Below are 16324 nucleotides of genomic sequence, written 5' to 3'. Positions count from 1 at the left end.
TCACGGTGCAACCGATGACAACCGGAACCCTCCGGTACCGGGGGCTTCTCCCGGGACCACCTAACGCCTAATGGCGGCTCACGGCGGCCACGTAGTCTCCAAACACGTCCGTGATCCTCGGTTCCGGTCTGTCCTGTTGACCCGCTGGTCCCTGCGAGACTCGAACCAAAACCCCCTCGAGCGGGACAAGGGTCTAGAAGGCTACTGTGGTGGGAGACCAGGGCTGTGCCATGCTGCGCAGCCGCGGCACTCGGCGCACCTTCTCCTCCCATCGCTCTCCTCCCCCGGCGGGCAGGACGCGGAGGTGCGGCGGGTCCTATTCGCGGCGGGTCCTGACCCGGTGCGCCTCCACCCTGTAGTCCATCGGACCCAGACTCGAGTCTTTGTTTACGTGCTGCCGGTCGCTAGGTCTCGTACAGTCCGTGTAGTGGTCGTAATAAGGGAGGGACTATATCCGTTAATAGTCGGGATGTACTGAGGCCATTATTGTCCTTGTTGTTTCGTCTACGGCAGCTGCAGTGAGGACTCTTCTATTTATAACGCTTCTATATAGTGACAAGCGGGAGCTCCGACAGCCAATAGGAAGCTGCGCCCAGCTTGAAATCCACCCTGCCATTTCCAGGCCGGCCAATGGCAGCACCCCTGAGGGACAGGTGACTCAGTATTTAAAGGCCGTGTTGCAGGGTTTATTTTCCAACGAATTTGTGCAATTTGTTGATAATATAGATTTAAACTGTTATCCATTGTATTTAATGTTGTTAGGTATCACAAAATGTAATGTAATACGAAAAAGTAGGTGCTATTTTAGCGGTTTGCTGGTTTGAATTACACAACATACACATTCTGTTTTAATTCTGTGAGTGATTTACTTACCGGATCTATAAAACATAAGTTAAATGTGTCCTATTATGAAGCCATGACGTCCCAATGTTTATTTAACGTGGTTGACCTGCTTCATCTCCCTTTACTGTAACACCTGTGATGAGTAATAATCTTACCGGATACACAATGGGTGTTCTGATGTTTATTGGCTTACTTGTGATGGGTTTTATACTTACCAGGTTTGCATTGCATAACATATAGAGAGTTTATTCCCATATTAGGATGACTGTGGCATTGGGTCGAGGTTTGTTCTCATGGGGGTTCATTAACCGGGGGCCTCAATGTGCGGGGGGGCTTGGGGATCGTGTTCGAGGGAACAGTTTAATGGACAGTGCATTTCGGCGTCGCTTCCAGTGGGAGCGTTGTTTATATATCCCTAACCTAACCCTAACCCTAACCCTATACGGATTTTCTATCGGACCACACTTTCCTTTTTTGAACCATCCGATCGTTTTTTTAAAAACGAACCTCGTGCTATGCCTCCCCCGAGCCACCATGACGAATGGACCGTGGTCCACCGCGGACGACGCCAGCCCAGGACAAGGGACCCTTCTGACATCCCCTCGCTGGTTAGTTTACCCTTTGGGCCCACACAAACTATGAGACGCTCCTATGCGTCGGTCGCAGACCCTTACCGTCGCAACTGGGTTCCCCGTGACCCCTCTCCCCGGGGTTGGGCTGCCCCCACACGGCCCGCTAGGCACCGATCCCCCTCTGGGTCGGCCCGCTAACCCCCTCCGTTCCGGCCCCGGGCCTACCGGCCCGCGTCTTCGCCGCGCCGCGATGAGCGCCGCCGCCGCGGGGCTAACGCCCGCCCGACCTTCCGCCCTGCCGTCCAGGACCGAGGCTTCCCCGCCGGTGCTCCGCTACCCCGCCGCCAGGTACCCTCCCGTCCTGGTCCCAGGCCCCGTGCCCGTCCTCCTCCTCCCCACCGTCCCGGACCTTCGGAGGCCGCCGCCGCGCGCTCGGGGCCTGCGCGTCTACCGCCGGCGCGCGTTAGGCCTCAGGCCCCCGACGTCCCGCGGTCTACGGACCCGGACTTCGCTCTGAAAAACAGACTGATCCTCGCTGCCATCAAGGCGGTCCATCACCTGACCAACGCCACCGGTCCCGAGCCCCTCCATGTTATATCAAGACTCACTGGCTCCCTGACGGCCTCCATCCGCCCCGCCGTCCCCAACGCCGCCACCCTGTCCCTCATAGAGGGTAACGCACGCAACTGGGCCCACACCACCACCATGATACTCTGGGACCACTACAAGACCACCGTGGTGGAGAAGGTCAGTGCCCTCTCCCGTCTTGCCGACCCTGCCTGGCACCGCAACTTTGAGGTGGCCGCCTCCTGGGCCGGTCGGCAGTTCGGACGCCGCCTGCGACAGGAGACCCTGGACAGCCTCCGCTCCGACCTCCGGCGTGAGCTTGACGACCCGGGTCTGGTGGACGGCTCCCTGCCCCTCTCCGGCCTGCCGCCTCCCTCCCCGTCTCCCGCCGCGCTTCCCTCCGCCTTCCAGCTCTCTGGATTCGACCCCGGGACCCAGGACGGCGCTGACCGGACGGACCGCTCTCCGTCCCTGGCCAGCTCTGTATCCCTCTTTTCCTCCTTGTCCTTCCCCTTTTCCCCTCCCCCCCGCTGCCCCCCTCCCACCCCCCCTCCCTTCCTCCCCCCCTCCTCTGTCCCGGCCCCCCTTCCCTCCTCCCCCCTTCCCCCTCCCCCTCCCTCCCTTTCCCCTCCCCTCCTCCCCCTCCCCCCGACCCCGCCCTCTCCCCCTCCCCCTGCAGGCTCGCGGCCCCCTACGGCTACGCCCTTGCCGCGGAGGACGGCGCGCACCTCCGGCTTGGCTGGGCGCCGGACCCTCACCACACCCCTTCAGACGGCTCCGGCGTCTTCCGGCACGACACCCCCCTATGGGTTTGCCCGAACCGGCACTCGTCGGGACGCTGTCCCCACCGACACTCCCCTTGGCTCCGCCTGCACCCGGCTGGCCTTCGACCTTCCAGCTGACGGCGTCACCCCGGACACGCCCACCAGGAGGTCCACGGGACACGTCGCAGCACTCACCGACCAACGGGGACCGGTCCAGAGTCTGCTGCGTTTTGGTCCGATTGCAGCTTACACACCATGCCTACCTGCTAGAGTTTCCGCCAGACGCATTGCTGCTCTCGAGAAGAGAACGAAGCGGGCGATCAAGGGCAAGTTGTTATGAATGTGGGGGTGGGTCGGAGATTCTGTGGTGTTGTGTGATGATGGCCTGTGCACTCGACGTTGCCGCCTTCGGCGGCGCCGTCTTTTATCTTGTACCTAACCCTAACCCTAACCTCTAACCCTAACCCCTAACTTAACCAGCAGCAGTATTAAGCAAAAGCAATAACCCTAACTCGCCACTAGATGGCGGCAGCACTATGAAAAATAATTAATAAAATGCAATAACCCCAACCCGGCACCAAATGGCAGCAGCATGAAAAAAAAAAAAAAAAACCTAACCATAATAACCTTTTTCCCAACCCTGTTCCCAATTCATTGAAGACACTTGTGCCTTTCCTCTGCCGCCAGGGGAATATCTCACATGCTATTATATTGTAAACTACTGCATAATTAATTAGGGCCTTTCAATATTTTTCATCCCATATAAACAAACTCAATATATTGTGCTCTATCAATTTATAAACAGTGTATGTGAACAATTTCCAAAATCGGGATAGTTCTTATTTTCTTTTGAATGTCCTTTTTAGATTACATTACAAATCGAATTGATTTACTGTCCTTGGTTTTGCACTAGATGGCGCCATTGGACTTTTATACCTGACCGGCAGTTTGACAAAAGACACAAGTAAACGCATTTTGGACAACCACACAGGAATACCATACTGAGCAAGGTGTTTCAAAGTTGACATTGAAGACAAAAATAACGTGTATTACATAAAAAGTTAAATACTTCACTCAGTCGCATTGAGCATGAGGCTAATTGCTTTAATTGTTGTTCAAATATGAGGTCAAACATTTCCAGTAAAAACTTCAAACATGTTGTCTGTACTCACCCAATGCAGTTCTTCACGGAGATGTAGTCCTTCATGCAGGCTTTTCATAGTTGGGTAAAAACTTGTAAATGTAAATTCAGTCCGTCTAAGTGACATCCTTATCCTGTTACAAGTAACATGTTACCATGTTATTATGCAGAGTGGAGGAGCAATTAAGAAGAATGATAAAAGATGTTGTAAAAATGACAACGGGTCACGGCTGGGATGTTGTTATTATTGCAACGGCTCGTAAACACAATTACATTTCAACCTTTCTCACCCGTCTTTAATCCATGTCTAACCCATCACCCATCCATTCATCACCGAATCATCCATCATCCGTTCATTATCAGTTAAGGTTAGGGAGAGGTTAAGGGAACATAGAGGTTAAGGTTAGAGCTAGAGGAAGTGAGAGGTTAAGGTTAGGGTTAAAGGAAGGGTGAGGATAAGGTTAGGGTTAGGGGAAGGGAGAGTTTAATGTTAGGGGAAGGGATAGGTTAAGGTCAGGGCTAGAGGAAGGGAGAGGTTAAGGTTAGGGCTAGAGGAAGGGGAGGTTAAGGTTAGGGCTAGAGGAAGGGGAGGTTAAGGTTAAGGTTAGGGAATGGGATAGGTTACGGTTAGGGCCAGAGGAAGGGAGAGGTTAAGGTAAGGGCTAGAGGAAGATAGAGGTTAAGGTTAGGGCTAGAGGAAGGGGAGGTTAGGGCTAGAGGAAGAAAGAGCTTAAGGTTAGGGTTAGGGGAAGGGAGAGGTTAAGGTTAGGGGATGGGAGAGGTTAGGGTTAAGGTTAGGGGATGGGAGAGGTTAGGGTTAGGGCTAGAGGAAGGGAGAGGTTAAGGTTAGGGCTAGAGGAAGGGAGAGGTTAAGTGTAGGGTTAGGGGAAGGGAGAGGTTAAGGTTAGGGGATGGGAGAGGTTAGGGTTAGGGCTAGAGGAAGGGAGAGGTTAAGGTTAGGGCTAGAGGAAGGGAGAGGTTAAGTGTAGGGTTAGGGGAAGGGAGAGCTTAAGGTTATGGCTACAGGACGGGAGAGCTTAAGTTTAGGGTAAGGGGTAGGGAGAGCTTAAGGTTAGGGGATGGGAGGGGTTAGGGCTAGGGAAGGGAGAGGTTAGGTTGTACATTGCATTTATTCAAGGTACTTAATTGTGTAGCATCTACAGTAGCTGCTATCGCTGCTTTGCACGGGGAATGGGTTAGCCTAGTGATTGTAATACTATGACAAATGTACTTATTGTAACAAATGCAGTTATTGTAAGTCGCTTTGTATAAAAGCGTCTGCTAAATGCCCTAAATGTAAATGTAAATGTTAGGAGAAGGGAGAGGTTAAGGTTAGGGGAAGGGATAGGTTAAGGTCATGGCTAGAGGAAGGGAGAGGTTAGGGTCAGGGCTAGGGAAGGGAGAGGTTAAGGTTAGGAGAAGGGAGAGGTTAAGGTTAGGGGATGGGATAGGTTAAGGTCATGGCTAGAGGAAGGGAGAGGTTAGGGTTACGGCTAGAGGAATGGGAGGTTAAGGTTAGGGCTAGAGGAAGGGAGAGGGTTAGGGCTAGAGGAAGGGAGAGGTTAAGGTTAGGGGAAGGGAGAGGTTAAGGTTAGGGCTATGGAAGGGAGAGGTTAAGGTTAGGGCTATGGAAGGGAGAGGTTAAGGTTAGGGCTAGAGGAAGGGAGAGGTTAAGGTTAGGGCTAGAGGAAGGGGAGGTTAAGGTAAGGGCTAGAGGTAGGGAGAGGTTAAGGTAAGGGCTATGGAAGGGAGAGGTTAAGGCTAGGGGAAGTGAGTCCCTCATCATTCCTCTGGGGATCAAGGTAGAAGCGTTCACGTCGCGATCCCTGTCAAGTGATATCACCAATACTACTTGGGATTTCTACCAAACACTTTGAAGCTATGTCGAAAGACAAATGATGTCCAGAAGCCCAGAAAATGGCAGTAGCCCATCAGCCCGGAACAGGAAGATTGGCCAATGCCCGCCTCCAAGGCCAGCTTGACCATCATATCTCTAAATGTTGATGGACTGTCTCTAACTAAAGAACTTGTTGCTCAACTCTTCTGAAAGCATCAGTGTGATATTCTCTGTCTTCTAGAAACTCACCGCGGACCCAAACATCCCCGCCCTCGAGGTGAAGGCATGACCACCCTCGTTGAAAGACCACATGAGATACATGGAAGCGTCATGCTTGCAAAAAACGGGACAATCGTTGAATCAACACCAAAGAGCGATGAAAACAGCATTGAGGTCCTAACCGCTGAGCTCAGAGGACTTACCCTCACCTCAGACTACAACCCACCTGCCACACCTTTCCTGATGCCAGAAATACCGTCATCTGGGAAACCAAGGACAGTGATTTGAGACTTCAACAGCCACAGCTCAGAATGGGGATACGCCAGAAACAAGGAAGATGCAGTGGAAGCGTGGACTGAAGTGAGGTTAACACACACACACACACACACACACACACACACACACACACACACACACACACACACACACACACACACACACACACACGCGCACACCTGAATACAAACACACAAACACAGCTCAAGAAAACAAACTGACTAGAAGACGTTTTGTGAAACATTGTTTTGACAGATGCCATTACAGCATTCATCTGTTCCCTCAGGTCATGAGATCTGACCTCACTGTTACACTGACGTCTAACCTCAGCTAAACCTCATCGCAATAATGTCTTCCATTGTCCATCCGTCCATTTGTAATTCTGTCTGCTCCTCCCTCTCTCCCTGCTTCTCCTCCTCTTCCTCCTCTTCCTCCTCTTCCTCCTGCTCCTTCCTCTCCCCCTGCTTCTCCTCCTTTTCCTCCTGCTCCTCCTCTTCCTCCTCTTCCTCCTGCTCCTCCCGGCCACCCTGCTTCTCCTCCTCTTCCTCCTGCTCCTCCTCTTCCTCCTGCTCCTCCTCCTCTTCCTCCTCCTTCTCCCACTCCTCCTCTTCCTCCTCCTCCTCTTCCTGCTTCTCCAGAACAACCATCTGAGGAAGCACGCCTTTGAGCTGAAGATGAACGAGGTCACGTACTTACATTATATACTTATATGTTTCATGACATAAATATAAAAAATTGAAAATGTTTTTTTTTGTTCTTGAAAATAAAGGGTTGTGGGAATTCCACAATGAGTTCATAGTAGATATATAGTACAACACATAGCAGTTCCTAGGTGTGGCGGGGTGTTGCTCTGTTAAACCCCAAAATTAGGCCCACCCCTTCCTCCATCATGGGGTAATTCCAACATGGACAGTTCAGCTTATATATCATATATTAGTGTCCAAGTCCCCCTAGACTAACCCTCACCCTAACCCTAACCCTAGACTGGGGACCCTTAACCCTAACCCTAGACTGGGGACCCCTAACCCTAACCCTAGACTGGGGACTCCCTGTCAAACTGCCATCGCGTTCCCGTCCCTCAGAGCCACACGACACACCTCGAGCACAGACCGCCCAGCACAGACCGTCCAGCACAGACTGCGGTCTGTGCTGGGGGGTCTCTGCTGGGGGGTCTGTGCTGGGGGCTCTCTGCTTGGCGGTCGCCCTACGAAACCCCGAAACTCCTCCAGTCCTTCCCCTCCTAGACGTTGACATCATCTGTAATGCCCAACATATATTTAGGGTTAGTATGATTATGTATGGTTATTTGTAGTATATAAAGAAAAGATAATAGACCAAATAATGGTTTTATATTCTCTTTTCATTGTTCCAGGTAAATAGCTAAAGGAAATAGCCAAAAGAGAAACGTTTTCTACAACGTGGTTGGGGGAACAGTGGCTCTCCTATCGGAGGAGGAAGAGAGCTCTGACAACGCAGCACGGAGCTTCTGGATAAAAACGTCAACACTGACTTATTGATTATTCATGAAAATTGACAGCAGAGCATATGGTATTTTCCCTTACCTCAATGTTTTTATTAATAATATTATTAAATGTATTATATATTGTAGCAGGCTCGTGGGTGTGGGGTTTCCACGCTGCCAAGGTGAACAGTAAACCACACAACACAGAGAGCAGTTCAAAGTCACTGTGATTTATTTAACGGGTATTTAAAACCAGGATGGGAAAAAGGGTCATCCACCTCCGTCAGGGTCCAATCTGTAATCCGTAAACAATCCAATCCCATCTCTCTCTCTCTCATCGGCGGTGCAGTACTTCCAGGAGATCACAGATGCTGTCTGTAGTTTGCTAGCCCACCCGTGTGGTACCCTGCTCTCCCCTTTAATTCCAATCCCCCCTGCTTAGTAGGGTTAGGGTAACCCTAACCCTAACCCCCCTGCTTAATAGGGTTAGGGTAACCCTAACCCAATCACCCCTGCTTAATAGGGTTACGGTAACCCTAACCCAATCACCCCTGCTTAATAGGGTTAGGGTAACCCTAACCCTAACCCAATCCCCCCTGCTTAATAGGGTAACCCTAACCCTAACCCTATCCCCCCTGCTTAATAGGGTTAAGGTAACCCTAACCCAATCACCCCTGCTTAATAGGGTTAGGGTAGCCCTAACCCAATCCCCCCTGCTTAATAGGGTTAGGGTAACCCTAACCCTAACCCAATCCCCCCTGCTTAATAGGGTTAGGGTTAGGGTAGCCCTAACCCAATCCCCCCGGCTTAATAGGGTTAGGGTTAGGGTTAGGGTAGCCCTAACCCTAACCCTAACCCAATCCCCCCTGCTTATTAGGGTTAGGGTTAGGGTAACCCTAACCCTATTAAGCAGGGGGGATTGGGGAGATTGGGTTAGGGTTAGGGTAACCCTAACCCTAACCCAATCCCCCCTGCTTAGTGATCCTCCGGTTTGAATTGTTTAAGGGAGGAAGTCCATGTAAGGCTTGGGGGTGGAGCCGTGGAGCAGATATGGAAAACCGTTCATTAGTTATCATGAGTTTCGCAAATGATAGAGCAGTTGTTGGTGTTTTAGAGCCTTCTGCTGGTGTGATTGGGTATTGCAGATCTGCATCCGCATTAGGTGTGTGTGTGTCACAAATATACCTTTGAAAGAGACCAATGTGTTTGTCCTGTCTTTCAGTCCTTTAGACCCAATCACAACCGTTACACACCTGCAGGCTGCCAGATATCTCCCTTCAATTACCACTCCCCTCGCTCCTCCCTGCCGTCTGCCACAATATATACATATATATGTATATATGTATATATTTCCCTTACCTCAACCTGAATCTTTGTGCTTGTCTTGTTCTGTGCTTTTCTCCACACAAGAGACATAAACAAAAAAAAAAAGTAAAAAATGTCCTCCTTTACAGTGATGAATACTAACTTTTAATTGTACTCTACAGGTGGTTTTAGAGCAATACTAAAATAGTAAAGTGTATTACAGTAGCGAGTACACACACACACACACACACACACACATACATTAACCCACACATACACACATACATTAACCCACACACACAGGTGTAAACTTGTTTGGTTTAACCTTCATTGTTTTTATTGGCAGCTTTTCAGCCCTCTCTGGCATTGCCTCATCTTTTGACCAGAAATGATCACATGGGTGCAGCTCAGAGCAAACAGGAAATCCTTTAGTCCTCTTGAGTCAGCGGGTAGAAGAGACTTTGATTTAGCGCTGTGGTCAGTCAAACTGTGTCTGATTATCGTCTACACAAGGTTTTCACCTTTAAACAGGTGAGGCTTCAAGTTTTACTTCTTAGACATTCTTAGACACATGGACTCTCACTCACTCTCGCACACACAAATGCACACACACTCACACGAACACGCACTCACATGCACACGCACTCCCACTCCCACATCCACACCCAGTCACATACTGTATGTGTTAAATTGAAGTGAAGTCTAATCTTGTGATTATTTCCTCAGCGTAGCAGCATGAGGCTGTTGCTGATTAGGGTTAGGGTTAGGTAAAGGGTTAGTGAAGTCTAATCTTGTGATTATTTCCTCAGCGTAGCAGCATGAGACTGTTGCTGATAAGGGTTAGGGTTAGTGAAGTCTAATCTTGTGATTATTTCCTCAGTGTAGCAGCATGAGACTGTTGCTGATTGCAGTTGTCTGTCTGGCGGTGGTGAACTGTGCTAGCCTCTCTCTGGAGGACCTGGAGTTCCACGCATGGAGACTCAAGTTCGGTGAGGGAATATTTTGTTATCACTCAGTTGCCTTAATTTAGCATGTTATATTGAATACATGTTATGAGTTATGCTTTTCCAGACTGTTTCAGCTTTGAAGTTGTTTAAAAAATAAACCACATTTTCTAATCTGATGTGGGCTTGTGTTTAATGCTCTAAATCTCGGTTTGAATGTTTTCTCTTAGTGTTTCTGTTAATATCCCTGTCCGGTCTGTCAGGTTTAGTTTCCTTTCTGTGTAAACCGTCTGAGGCTTCTGCGGTGTTGAATAAGTAGCAGGCTGTCTATAAAGACAAGTTATCAACTTTAGCTCCTTGGTTAGGATTATTTCATGAACAGGAAGACAGAAAACTTGACTGACTGATATTTAGCAGATGTCTTTTAATCCAATCTGACACGAGACTTTCGGTGATGGGTTCGGGAATGAAACACTTGTTGATTGATTGAAAGTCAGCAGACTGTAAAAAGTATATTTAATTTACAAGATTTTTTTTGACCTATGGGTAAGGTCTACAGGACCAGCACAACCCTAACCCTAACCCTAACCTTTTGACCCATAGGTAAGGTCTACAGGACCAGCACAACCCTAACCCTAACCCTAACCCTTTGACCCATAGGTAAGGTCTACCGGACCAGCACAACCCTAACCCTAACCCTAACCCTTTGACCCACAGGTAAGGTCTACCGGACCCTAAGGCAGGAGGCTCATAGGAAGAACATCTGGCTCTCCACCCGCCGCAGGGTCCTGGCCCACAACATCCTGGCTGATGAGGGCATCAAGTCCTACCGCATGGGCATGAACCACTTCTCTGACATGGTGGGATGGCTTATTAACGATGGAATAATTGAGAATTGTATACATTTTGGGATTGCCTTCTAAAGATAGTTTTTTGTTTTCTCTATCAGAGCAGGGAGGAGCTCTATAGTACTGTACTCCTGAGAAGTACGATGCTTTCCAATGAGGCTAAAACTATGCATCACCAAGGAGTAAAGTTCTTCAGACACACAGGGAGCGCTATGCTCCCGGACTCAATCGACTGGAGGAAAACAAACTGTGTGACCCCTGTCAAAATGCAGGGCAGTTGTGGTTCCTGCTGGGCGTTTAGTACAGTAAGTTGGAGGATTTAAAGAGGCATATTTGTGTGTGTGTGTGTGTGTGTGTGTGTGTGTGTGTGTGTGTGTGTGTCTGTGACTGTTTGTGTCTGTCTCTCTCTGAGACTGTTTCTCTCTCTAAGTGTGAAAGTGTGTGTTCCATTAGGAGGTTATGTTTTTAACCTGAATACTAGAGCAAAGGGTGGCTGGAGAGCTTCATCCCCATTAGTTCTGTTCTGTTCTTCCTCAGACAGGTGCACTGGAGTCCCACACCTGTATAAAACACGGACATCTCCCCTCTCTGAGTGAACAGCAGCTGGTGGACTGCGCCAAGCCTTATGGGCCCCAGGGCTGCGAAGGAGGCTGGATGTACAATGCCTTTCGCTATATCCATGATAACGGGGGAATAGACACTGAGGAGGCTTATCCCTATGAAGGAAAGGTGATTGACCAATCATTGGATTAGATTAGTTTATTTATACCTAGGGTTTTATTTGTATCCATTTAGTTGTTCAGGCTCTTGTTGTTTTTTTAAATTAATTTTATTTATAAGGAAACATTTTTCATCATGTGAAACGTATGGGCTGGGACATCATAGTAGTCTGTACTGTATTGTAAGTCATTTCAGATAGATAGATGCCTGGTCTTGTTCACATCATAGAATGTCTTTTGCAAAATAAAGAGTTACTTTATGGACACAGGCAAGTTTTTGATTGTGCCCGAGAAACATTGTCCCTCTTAAGACACTGGAGATAGAATGCTACATGTTTTAAACATACTTTAATGTTGTTGAACTAATCGTTACTTCACATGATATTGCAGGACTCGACTTGCCGCTTCAAGGAATCAGGCATTGGGGCTACATGTAACGGATACGTCCAGGTGACTAGCGGAAGTGAACCCGCTCTGCAGGAAGCTGTGGCAACCGTGGGACCTGTGGCTATAGCCATTGATGTTTATGAAGATTTCTGGTCTTATCACTCAGGTCGGTTTTGACATACAGATCTGTCTCATGAGATTTAAACTACTTCAGTGTTATATCAGTGAGTGCGCCTCAGTGTCCCTGCCACAGCCTCTTTTTCGATAGGGTCTGTGTATTCTGTTTATTGATTGAATAGTTAAGATCCCCTTGGTTGTTAAATTTGGAATTTATTTTTTTATTTTTGATTGGTTGATTGATTGGTTAATTTATTGATGAATTGATTGATTAATTGACATTGTTGATTGGTTGATCAATTGGCTGATTGATTGGCTGATTGATTGATTGGCTGATTGATTGATTGGATAATTGACTCGCTGATACATTGATTGGTGAATAGTTTCCAAAGGAGAATGACTGATTAATATACTTATTTAAAAAGGTATCTATGATCAGCCCTCCTGCCGAGAAACCAACTTACTCCATGCCATGTTGGTGGTGGGGTATGGAACTGAAGATGGCCAAGACTACTGGCTGGTAAAGAACAGGTAGCCTACTGCACAGTTGAAACATGCAGATTATCCAAACACACCTTGAATCTACCTCTGTCTTGTTATTTTGCAACTTTGAAATACTGTTAATATTCTCTATTTTCTGTTTATATTCATGGTCTTTATAAAGTGAATATTTTGTTTGTTTGTGCAGTTGGGATATTAATTGGGGAGAAAATGGCTACCTCAGGATGTCCAGGAATAAGGACAACCAATGTGACATTGCAACGTATGCCTACTACCCTGAAGTCTGATGGTGAGTTAAAAAGGGTGGCCTGGCTTACGCCAGATCACATCTCAATCTCATTTAAGATTGAATATGCTGGAATTGCTGCACTTACACTAACACTTCAAGAGTTGTAACCGCCAGTAAACATCAGCTATCTATTGGTGCATTAAACTCTTACTCTTAGGCTACTCTTACCCATCCCGGGTTCTTGGGATTCTTGAGTTGGCCAAAACAGCATTGGTGCTAGCCTGATCTGCAGAGCGAAATTAAATTGCTTGCAGAATTGGCTGGGTTTACCCGGCTAAAGGAAGGGTATTTCTGGCGGATGATTAATGTAACCAACAATCCAAAGAGTCACAAGCCACTTGAGAATGTGTACGTTCAACATCAAGGTGCATTAAGCTTCAAAAGTCATCATAAACTAACAAGCTATGGGGGCAACCTCACTTAAGTTTCACTTTCAATTTTGCTGCCCCCATTGGTTAGTATATCTGACAGACCGATACTCTGTCTATGATGCACCAAATGTTCTCGTTATTTTTCCTATAGGCAGCACTTTAGATGGTACCTTTGAGGATTCATCACTGATGATAGATAGATATAATATTTCTTCAAAAAGACAGGAATTCATATGGTGGAGGGGTTGCTTGTTATATTGAAAGTCATATACCTACTCTAGTTAGGGACGATCTGATGAAATCTGATACTGAAGTACTCTGGTTACAAATTCATCTGACGCATCTTAAACCAATATTACTAGGATGCTGTTAAAGGCCCCCTAATGCTAATAGCTGCTATTTAGACACAATTTGTGATATGCTAGACCATGTGAGTAGTGCTACTCATGAAGTGTACTTTTTGGGTGATATGAATGTAGAATGGAATTCCTCTTGTTGTCCAATGAAAACTAAACTTATGGATACATGTGCTGCTTGTATTTTCTCGCAGGTTGTAAAGAAACCCACCAGGATAAGTTTGAAGGGTGATGGCACCAGAGTTGTATTGATCACATATATGTAAATGTAACTGAGGTTTGTTCTGCCTCCATGTCTATCCCAATAGGTTGTAGTGACCATAACCTTGTACACTGAAAAACAAGTTCCTAAGCCTGGTGTATTGTGTGTCAGGATGGTTGGCATTAAACATCATAATAATATTGCCATTTTCATGGCATTAAGACAAATATTGCACCCCCCGAATTCAGAATTCATAGAAGTGCCTTGACAATTGATGAAAGAGGGAATGTCTATTTCATGCTTCTCTAAAGCAACATTATGTAGCAAAAAAAAAAACAATGGTGTCAAAATCACATGGAATAACAGGAATAATGGGGTTTCTGTTGTCACTGTGTGACCAGACGTGTCTGTTGTTGAACCGTGTAACTTAAGGTTGAGAATAAACCCTCAAGCACCCAATTAGTGTAATTTGATCATGTTCTGTTCAGTCTCATAATGTGTGTGGAGCCTAGGACTTTGGAAAATGATACCAAAGTTGTACTCAGTTGAATAGAAATAGATTAATCTACATGCATTGCTGTGAAGTGAGACTTTAAGCTGAAAGTAATATTTGGGGTGCGTATAATGTTGTTGTTCAGACAAAGCCTTGAGACCCGGGGATGTAAATGGCCTGAGAACAGCGAGAGCCAACCTGTCCCGTGGCATCAGGAAAGCAAAATGGGACCATAGAAAAAAGATAACCTGCCACTTTAAAGACAGCAGAGACGCAGAGCCTGTGGCAGGGCATTCAGACCATCACTGACTACAAGCCCGCGCCACAGATCTGTTCAACAACATCTCTCTGCTCAACAACCTCAAGGGCTTCTTTGCATGGTTTGAAGCCACCATCAACACAAACCCCCAGGATCAGCCTCTTTGCCTGGCTGCTGCCAGGGTGAAGAAGACGCTCCCCACTACCAACCTCTGTAAGGCAACAGGCCCAGACAACATCCCAGGCTGTGGGCTGAAGGACTGCGAAGAGGAGCTTAAGGATGTCTTTAACACGTCTAACACTACATTTCAAGGCCACCATCATCATACCTGTGCCAAAGAAACCTGCTCCATCCTGCTTCAATGACTATCGCCCTGTGGCACTGATCCCCATCACCATGAAGCGCATTGACCGGCTAGTCATATCACACGTCAAGTCCATCCTCCCCCCCCACCCTGGACCTCGGTTCGCATTCCGAGCCAAACGTCCCTCAGAGGACGTTTGGCTCTCCTCCCAGCCCTCACCCACCTGGACACAATAGACTCATATGGGAGAATGCTGCTCTTAGACTTCAGCATTCAACACCATAATCCCACAACAACTCATCTGTAAACTAGACCAGCTGGAGCTCAAAACCTCCCTTTGCAACTGGCTGCTGGACTTCCTCAGTGAGAGGCCACAAGCAGTATGAGTTGGCAAGAACACCTCGAGCATCACCCCCCCCCCCCCCCCCAAGGCTGTGTGCTTACCCTTGTGAGAAATTTGGAAATCATGAAACATACAGAGACAACAATGCATGAAGAAAGTAAAACATCCAACATAGAAACAAAGCACATAACTGGTAACCAGATAGGGACCAGAGTGCAGGAGATCTGAGCTGTGCACTTTGCCCTCCGTAAGAGTCAAAGGTACAGTGCTAGTACACATTTAAAGTGTAGTGCACAGTAAGCTGCTGGTGCATATTAAAGTGCTAGTACATATTACAGTGCTGGCACTTATTAAAGTGCTTCATGGCACACTAAGGAGCTGATACACTGTATATAATACACAAAACCTCCATACATTTGCTCATTAATGAGCTTGAATGACAATGGGACAAAGTAATGTTTGAACCGGTTGTGTTTACATAAGAAGACCCTGTACCTTCTCCCTGAGGGCATTAATGAATATTCGTCATGGGAACTGTCATTTAGAATGTTTTTTGCGTGATGTCCGCATATCTGGTGCATGTGAAGAAATTGACATTAAAGCTGACTTTGACTTTGACTACATTACAAATATTGTGCAATTGCATAAAGACGTTGCCAGTTGCAGGTTCTCCTACAGTCAATGACATTTATTCTGGGTGATATTGAAGTGGAAATATTTGTCATATATCACTTCAGGAGAACATCCAGTTTCTTGCAGTCTGTTTCCTTATCACTGCTGACACCAACCACAACTGCAGCCATCAGCACGTTTCTTCCAATTACTCGAGACTGAGTGTTACGGGAACTCAAAGGGGGAAAATAACCGGACATATTATAAAGATTCATATTTACTCATTATGTAATTGGGTACACTGACATAGCAGAAAGCTATCACTTTCATTGCATAAATACAATGTCAATATTTATGAGACAGGTTCTTTGATAAAAGCATTTAGGCTTGTCATTCTTACCATGCCGTGTTAGTAGCCACAACGGTCAAATGTGTTGGGTGACACCTTGAAATTTCCTCTTTCTGAGAATTTATTAAGTGATCAAATGGAAAATAATCTAATCTGAAACCTGGATTCCTATATCTAAATCTTTTACCAACCTTGATGTGTTCACTTAGATAGAAAAAAATCTTCAAAAAGATAGCCGTATGAT

The 16324-nt window shown here is 47.1% G+C and overlaps 1 protein-coding gene across 2 annotated transcripts; it reads left to right on the top strand.

The window, feature by feature from the left end:
* Positions 1–9434: 9434 nt before the first annotated feature.
* On the top strand, positions 9435–15622 carry LOC307070314 (digestive cysteine proteinase 1-like). 2 transcript variants are annotated; one of them, XM_079728748.1, is made up of 9 exons: positions 9435–9517; positions 9867–9975; positions 10648–10790; positions 10880–11083; positions 11316–11507; positions 11888–12050; positions 12427–12532; positions 12690–12791; positions 14359–15622. In XM_079728748.1, the coding sequence occupies exons 2-8, from the start codon at positions 9876–9878 to the stop codon at positions 12787–12789; spliced, it is 1008 nt and encodes a 335-aa protein (XP_079584874.1). In that variant the 5' UTR covers positions 9435–9517; positions 9867–9875; the 3' UTR covers positions 12790–12791; positions 14359–15622. The 2 variants fall into 2 exon arrangements, with proteins under 2 accessions (XP_079584874.1, XP_079584873.1); XM_079728747.1 differs by lacking the exon at positions 14359–15622 and adding an exon at positions 13713–14171.
* Positions 15623–16324: the final 702 nt, after the last annotated feature.

The sequence above is a fragment of the Pollachius pollachius genome, assembly GCF_949987615.1.
Source record: "Pollachius pollachius genome assembly, chromosome: 2".
Lineage (NCBI taxonomy): Eukaryota > Metazoa > Chordata > Actinopteri > Gadiformes > Gadidae > Pollachius > Pollachius pollachius.
This window is presented reverse-complemented; position numbering and strand designations above follow the sequence as displayed.